Here is an 8,001-nt window from a genome sequence, read left to right on the forward strand (position 1 = left end):
GCGGGGAGAGACTGCGCCCCGGGGGCGAAAATATCGGGGGAAAACGGGGAAAAATGGGGGGAAACGGGGAGAAAATCCCAGAGAGAGTGCGCCCGGCTCCGCTCCGCTCCCCGCCCGGAACCTTCTGGAAGCCGGAGCCCGCCCAAGCCTAAAGTAGTTGATAAATATGCTACTAAACAACAGCAAAATCACTATTTAAAATCGTCATAATTTAGGCCACGCTGCGGTATACTACTTCGAATTTATGCAAGAAAGACAAGGCAGAAAAAAGGGCATCTTTTTGGTTGTGGTGGTAACGGTGTTTTGGAGCTTAATCGCCCTTTCAGAGGCTTTTTGGGGTTTATAGGCAGGTTTACACATGAGCCGACACGCCGCTGCCTTCAAACAGCGAAATATTAAACAAAGAAATTGTGTACGTGGAGTTTGCCCTTCCCCGAAGCCGTAAATAACCCGAAAAGAACAGAGAAAAACCCATGTTCGTGTATATTTAATTTCACCCTATTTATTCTGTTGAAAAGGATGACGACGTTTCTTATTTTTAACCAAGATCGTTTAGTATTATATGGGGATTACCTCAGCGCATGCTATGAAACGTATCACTAGAATTAGTAGAAGGAAAATGTGTGTACAAATACACATATATTGGCACAAACGAAAGCGTGTATGGAATTATACGAATTGCATTTACCTGTATCAAAATATAGGCGTGAACATACATATAAGTATGTGTATAAGGACGCATACAAACACGTGTATATACACCTTTATCTGAGTATATATTTATATCCACACATCCAGTACTATATTGCATACGTCTGGGTAGCTGGTTATATATAAACACACAAACACAAATATCGGATAGATATAATAATGCGTATTGCTAGATATATGCATGTGCATACGTATAGGTATATTTTATATATAACCGCGCAAAACCGTAGTACGTGCCTTCAGAAATGTGTGCCTCGGTACATATGTGGCACACGCATATACTGTACATTTATGCAAACAATTCACGTGTGTTTCTATGTAACACACCTGCACTATATTTATTCTCCCTTAGACATGCATTTTGATACTTCTGCCTGTAATTAAGGGGATTTCGTACTGGTTTTCGTATCCAAAGATCCCATTCCGTGTGATCCCCACAACCCCGGACAGCCCCGTTCCCGCTGGACGCAGCGAGCCGGGAGTTGCGGATTTGGCTTCATTAATGCAATTAGACATCCTCCCCCGCCCCCCCTTTTTTTTTTGTTTTAAGAAGCCGTCTGAGGACGCTGTTCCATCCGAAAAGGTGGGAGACGGGGAGAGCACGACGTGGCGACGGGAGCGAACTGTACAGGGTCCTGTGCGTGCAAAGCGGGCGGGGATGGGGCATATTCCCAACTCGCCCTCCTCTTGGGGGGATCTCACCCGGCAGCAGCGGGAGCAATTCCCAGCGGTGCCCCCGCCGCCCCCTCTCCCGCCGTTGACGGTACCGGAGCCCACACCCCGGGGGAACAGGCGGGGAGCCGTTCGGGGCTGGAGGTGGCCGTGTCCTCACGGGGTATTACTGCTGCTGCTGCTGCTTTTGATTTTGGCGACGACTTTTTTCTCTTTCACCCGCCTGTTCTGGAACCAGATGGTGATCTGCCGCTCCGTGAGGTTGGTGGCGGCGGAGATCTTCCTCCTCTTGTCGCGGGTGATGAACTTGCTGCTGGCGTACTCCTTCTCCAGCTCCTTCAGCTGCCCCTTGCTGTACGGGACCCGCTTCTTGCGGCCCCGGCGGAAGGAGCAGCCGTCGGGGGGCAACTGCCCGGCGGAGTCTGGGCGAGGGGAGAGACGGGGCTGAGCGGGGAGACCCCCGCACCCTGCACCCACCTCCCGTCACCTTGCCCTGCAAGCAACACCCTCCTGCCCTGCCACCCCAATTCTTCCCTCCATCCTCCCTGACAGCGAAGATATTCGAAGATATTTAAGTTATATATTCTCCCAATTGATATTTGAAGCTTATTTTTATTTTTTATTTTTCTTTTTTTTTTTTTTTTGGTTTGATTTGGTTTGGTTTGTTTTTTTTTTTGGTGGAGAAATCCAGGTATCAGCAAAACACCGACGTGGGGAGACCCACGCTAATACCCACGTACTCGCTTCTCGGTTTCAGCGTCGTCGTTGCGCGACCGGCCCGAGTTCAATCCCACCGGCGTGGCCAATGTGGGCCAGCTCGCAAACAAGTGGTACTGCCCAGAGCAGCTCCCCAGAAGGTTGTTTTAAGCCTTGTTCCCACTCTCCCCCCCGGCACGATGGACCCCCACACCCCACGTCCCCTCTCCCAGCCCTAGCACAGGGACTTTACCTGTAAAGGCGGATTTCAGGAGGTAGCCGGCCTGGCCCTGCTCTTTGGGGCAGCACATCTGGCTGCTCCAGCCGCTGCCCAGAGCCCACGGCTGATGGTAACCGTCCACGGGCAGCAGCGTCTCATGCCGGGCCTCCCCCGGGCCCCCCAAGCCCGGTACCACCGACACGTCCAGGTAACCGGCCACGGGCTGGTACGGGGCCCCGTAGCCCGGGTAGAACGCGAACTCGGCGGGGCGGCTCTGGAAGTCCTCGCTGCCCGCGGGGGGGTCCAGGTACTTCTCTGCGGGGAAGGGGCCCTGGGCCGGGCCGGCTTTCAGGGCGCTGCGGGCGACGCGGCAGGAGTAGTAACCGCTGCCGAAGTAGCCGTAGGGCAGCGGGGCGGAGGCGGCGGGACCCGGCGGGGCGGTCGGGGGCGGCGGGGCGGCGGGACACGGCTTGGGCGGCTCGGCCGGGCCCTCCGGCGGGTAACCGGGGTTCATCCCGGGGGGAGGCGAAGGACCGCCGAGGGCCGGGGGGGGAGGCGGCAGCAGCCCCCCCCTGCCCTGGCCGCCTGCGAAGCCGCCGGCTGCCAGGAGCCCCTCGAGGCCCGGGGGGCCGCGGGGCTCCGGGGGCTGCATGGGGGGCGGCGCGGGGGCCGGGGCATGGGGAGAGCCTGCTCGGCAGCACCCGGGCACTGCCCGAGGGGGGTCCCCGGATCTTTTTAAAAGGCTGCGAGCTGCCGAGAGCGGCCTTTCCCCGCCGGGCTGCCCTGACGCAACGGCCGGGCACTGCCTCATTGGCTGCCGCTCGGGGGGAAAAGGACGGAGAAGGAGGGAAAAAAACCCAGCCCCACACACAAAAAAATCTCCAGCCTCAATAAACTCCGACTGCAGAAATTGCGAAAATACTTTTATTGCAATGGGAGGAGGAGGGGACCCCCCCGCACGTGACAGGCGGGTACACGGGAGGCGCCTCTTGCGCTGCATCTTGCCAACAAAAAAAGTGGCAGAGGTGGGGGAAGGAATGATGGGGAAGAAGGAAGGGAGGGGAAGAGGAGGGAGGGTCATGAGCGGCGCGGAGGAAAAGTCCCCGTGGAAAAATACGGGCTCAGATTAAAACCATCCTTTTTTTTTTTTTCCTTTGGTGTGTGTGGCCCCTGCGTCCCACGCAGGTCTGGGGGTTCTGCCCTGGGAAAAGCCCTGTCCAGCCCGAGGAGACCCAGAGACCCCCTCGGCCCAGCGGAGTGACAGCGGGAAGCTGTGGGGCAGCCGTGGGGCAGCCACGACCTCCCCAGCCCCGGCCTCTCCCTCTGCCCCGCTCGGGGGTTTATCCCCTGCACATAGTCCTGGACCCCCACTTCCAACTGCAAAAGCCGAAACCTGTGTCCCTGGGGAGAGGAACACAGCATGGACCTAAAAGCAAGGAGAGAGGGAAAAGGGTGTCTCCAGTACTCTGAAAAAATAACTGCAAAGGTGCGTGTGGAAATCAATCTGATTTCACACGCTATTGCCACGCACAGCGCTGGCGGCCAAAAACCATCCCAAAGGGAAAGAGCTTGGAAAGAGGAGGGGGAAAACGATACAGAGAGCCCCTCTGGAGTCCGGGGGCAGCAGGCAGGTGGAGAGCCAGGTAGAGCAGGGAAAGACAGACGGACGTGGCGATGAAGGATTACATGGACCTGGAACACTGGGGTAAACACATTGAAGCCCGTGCCCATGTGTGTGCTGACAAATTACCCAGGTACGCACGTTTATAATCATCTGTACACGTGGTACAAACACACAGAGGGACGTTTCTTGCTCATTTTTCTCCTGGGTTTTCAGCCAAAGGCCTTGCTGGAATTTCCCCAAAGGCAGCTTGAGCTTCTGCCTTGTTTCCTTTGTGCAAAGCAATGGAAAGATTTCTGCTTTCCGACTACTAAATCGCAATAAAAATTCTCCTGCCACGTCTTTGGGCCACGAAAGCAACGACCCATCTGCCCAGAGAAGCCGCGACAGGGATTGACGCGCAGGGACAGAAATCCCGGTAGAAAATAGAGGTTAGAAGTGATGATTATGAAGCTCGCCCAGTGGACGAAAGGCCCCGTTTCGCTGCGGGGGGCAGGTGTCCCCCCAAAACCTCATCTCTTTGCAGCCCCCGTCATCTGCAAGGGCTTTGTCCGGGGCTGTCTCGGCCAGATCCGCTCCCACAACCCGTCCGCTCTCCCAGGGAACTAAACCACATCGCGAAGCTGCATCTTCGCTCCTCGGTCCTTCTCGTCCTCTAAAAATCCCGCAGACTCACCAAAATCGACGATTTTCCTTTTCTGGGGAAAAAAAAAAAAAAAATCAAACCCTTTATTTTTAGCCTTTACCTTTCCGATTTCAAAGCTCCTTTCTTTCCTTTCTGCAGTTTAACGACTACAGTCCTTCTTTGATGCCCTTTTTATTCTCCCCCTCTCCCCATTTGCTTTGAACCGGGCACGACGGCCGCGCCGGGCGGGTGTTTGCGGACGGGGCCGCCGCCGCCGCCGCCGCCACTGACAGGTCTGGCTGAATCCGGAGGTCAAGGCCAAGTTGAAAGTTAAAAGCCTGTTGACTTCGGGGCTTCGCTGCGGCCGCGGCTTCGCGGGGAGAAGCTCCCGAGGTGTCCCGGGCTGAGGCTGGAGCGGGAGCCACGGACAGAGCGACTTGCTGCACATTTTCCTGGTAGTTTGTGTCACTTTATTTCCTTCTATTTAATTATTTATTTTAATCTAAGCGGGACAAAAGAGGAGCGGGATGCACCGGCAGAAGCGCCCAGCGCGCACAGACACCCCGATAAATGGGGGTCCGGAACCTCCGATTGACGGAAACGGGGTTTTATTCCGTTTCCCGGGCAGCCGGTGCGCGGCGGCTCCGGCCCCGCGGCCGCGTCCCCGGCAGGAGCAGAGTCGGGGAGGAATTCACCTTTTTCACCCCCAAAAAACGACACTTGGTCTAATTTTAGAGGCATTAACGCTTTCCGAAATTGCAGCTTCACCTCGTGTTTTTAAAACCGCGCTTCCCTTCCGCTCAACTTCATGTTCGGAAAATGTAGAGCACGCTTTGCCGTGGAAATAGTTTAAAATGCGGCTTCCAAATTGATATTAAGATTTCCGTTCTTTGACAATTTTACAGAGAAAATTCAATGTAATGTTTAAGGTCACAACAAAGCAAGAGGAACGGCGTTGTTTTAAGTGAAAAAAAAATGTTTTCTTTTACTAGTTCCTCTCTATGATCTGGCTTAAAATTACCAAACGCACTTATTAGATTTCAACTAGTATTTTATTATATTCTCGATGGGAACCATTTGATATTTATGCCCTCTGGAATCTGATAAAGCTCGAGAATAACTTTTTAACAGTCTGTGATTTTTTTAAAACAATTGAATTTGAGGCCGTCGTTACGAAATACAAGGAAAAGAACCTCAAAACCAACCCAAACCCCTAAGCAGTTTGTGGGGGGGGGGGGGGAAGAAAAGAAATATAGTTAAAGGCTTAGCGTTTGGAAATAATCAATTGTTGGAAAATTGGACTCTGAGTCTGGAAGGGAGCCCAGCGCTTTGGTTTCTGATTTTGGCAATATTTCTGGGAATAAAAAAGAATCAAATAAAGGCAAAGATTTTGATCTTTTATTTCTTTTTTCTCCCTTCACCACCGTCCCCTCCTTCCCCCCCACAGGCATCCCCGGAAGCCCGGGGATGTAGGTGCGAATATTTCTCTCCCCGATGCCTGGAGGGCCAGAATCTGTACTTTATGGCACATTTCTCGTGGATTCTTTGAACAAATCAGCTGGCAGGGGAACAGAGAGCCCGGCCCGGCTTCTCTGGGCTCTTTTTATCCCCACTCTGCGCTGAGGTCCCGGCGCCGCAATCACTGCAATGCACTTCTGACCTCCCACCCCCTTTTTTGGGGTGGGAAGTGGGGTGATTTCAAACTCAGGGCTGGATTAACCTGGTTCTCAGTGCATCCCACCCAACCCAACCGGATCAGCCTTTTCTCCCGCGTACGTTCCCTGTCCGTGCTGAGCACCCTGCACCCATCATTGCACACACCGGGACTGACTCCGTGTTCCTTCCGTTCCTGCTCAATTTATTTCAGCTGTTGTGGGAGAAAAGGGGAGTTGGTTTGTGCTTGGCTTCTAAACACTGCTTCTGATGTTTGATTTGTTAAGAGCTGTTGGGAACCTTTACGCTTCCCTGGTGGGAGCCTGCAGCCAGTCCCACATTTTTGCTGGAATCAGGAAAATTTTGAGGTCTATTCTCAAAAGTGTGCCCTGCAGGAGGTGAATTTGGTGGGATCCAGCCCTGTCGCTGCTGCGGGACACTGGACACGGGGCAGCCTGAAAGTGGGAACCAGGGGAATCCTCTTCCCTCATAGCATAAAGCTATAGGCAAGTCCCTAAGCTGGGCTGTCCCTCTGCTCTGGTGCAGTGCTTGATGTGTTCTTGCTCTTTTCTGGTCTCTCTAGTAGCCGAGAGATTTCTCCCGAGGACAGAAATTCAAACAAGAACTTTGTCTTTTTGGGCTGAGCCATCACCATGGTGGTCACTAGCAAGGGCCAGGCCCTGACTCATCTACCTGGTGTGATTCACACCCTGTGCTTAGGGAATTCACAGCAGGACGGATCATAAATCATGGCGATATAGAGCGATGCTGCTCCTGGTCCCACGCTGGGCACAGGAGTGCTCAGGACATTGGGATCATGACTGAGGTCCCCAGGCCTGCAGCGACTGCTGCAGTGGGAGTTATACCTCCTGCCATTCACGGCAAAACCTCCCCAGGCCTTTGTGGCCAAGGTCTTCAGAGCAGGTAAAATATTGGGGGTCAGAACCTCCTTGGGGCAGCCACGCTGTGGAAATGCTCTGCAGAGGTGTCTGGGGAGCAGCATTGCTGCAGAATCTCGTGTGCTTCTCACCCCGTGCTGCAGGGAGAGTTCTGTGTGTATCCAGAAAGTGGCCAAGCACTTCACTCAGGCTGGTTCTGCCTTCCTGAGCCTGGTGCTGGATCAGTAATACTTACCAGGGGTGACCATCAGGCCCAGGGTGAGCTCAGCAGAGCAGAGATCACAGCAAGTGTCTTGGGACACCTTGTGATTAACCCTCCGCCCTGCCAAGACATCACTACAGCTGCTGGGAGACGGTCCGTGCACTGGCCTCACCACTGCCATTGCCACTGCTATTGTCACTGTCACTGCCAGGCCAGCTCCTGGGAGGTCCCTCCACTGCCCTATGGCACAGGGTGACTCGGGTGAGGACAGCGGGACGCAGCACGGAAAGGCGCTGACCCCGGGGGGAGAGGGGGCTCAAAGGTCGCATTTCCCCCCACTTTGCCCCTTTCCTTATTGCAGGGGCGGCGGCCGGAGGAGGAGGAGGGTGGGGAGGAAGGCGGGAGGGAAGGAGGCGGCGGGGGGACACGCAACCATCTCCCGCCGCCCTCCTCGGGGGTTCCGGGGGCTCCAGTCCTGCGGACACCTAAACAGGTTTTTAGTCTTCAATGGAGCCGATGTCCAAATCCAGGTATTTCCCGGCATTGTCAGCGTCGGACTCGCAGCTCCCCCGGCACACGGTGCCGGTTGCGAGGACCAGCGAATTGATCTGGTTTGGAGGATAAATGCGTTGCTGTGACTCGACTAAACACCCAGAAGTTACTTGCCAGGATGGTGGGAAAAATAACTCCAAGCATCAGCCC

At 54.6% G+C, this 8,001-nt stretch overlaps 1 protein-coding gene across 1 annotated transcript; it reads right to left on the reverse strand.

The window, feature by feature from the left end:
* Positions 1–499: 499 nt before the first annotated feature.
* HOXB13 (homeobox B13) lies at positions 500–3,021 on the reverse strand. The gene is made up of 2 exons (XM_065039494.1): positions 2,333–3,021; positions 500–1,805 (listed from the first exon to the last, which is right to left on the reverse strand). Exons 1-2 carry the CDS (start codon positions 2,949–2,951, stop codon positions 1,540–1,542), a joined length of 885 nt encoding a protein of 294 aa, XP_064895566.1. The 5' UTR covers positions 2,952–3,021; the 3' UTR covers positions 500–1,539.
* Positions 3,022–8,001: the final 4,980 nt, after the last annotated feature.

Source organism: Columba livia, chromosome 23 (assembly GCF_036013475.1).
Source record: "Columba livia isolate bColLiv1 breed racing homer chromosome 23, bColLiv1.pat.W.v2, whole genome shotgun sequence".
Lineage (NCBI taxonomy): Eukaryota > Metazoa > Chordata > Aves > Columbiformes > Columbidae > Columba > Columba livia.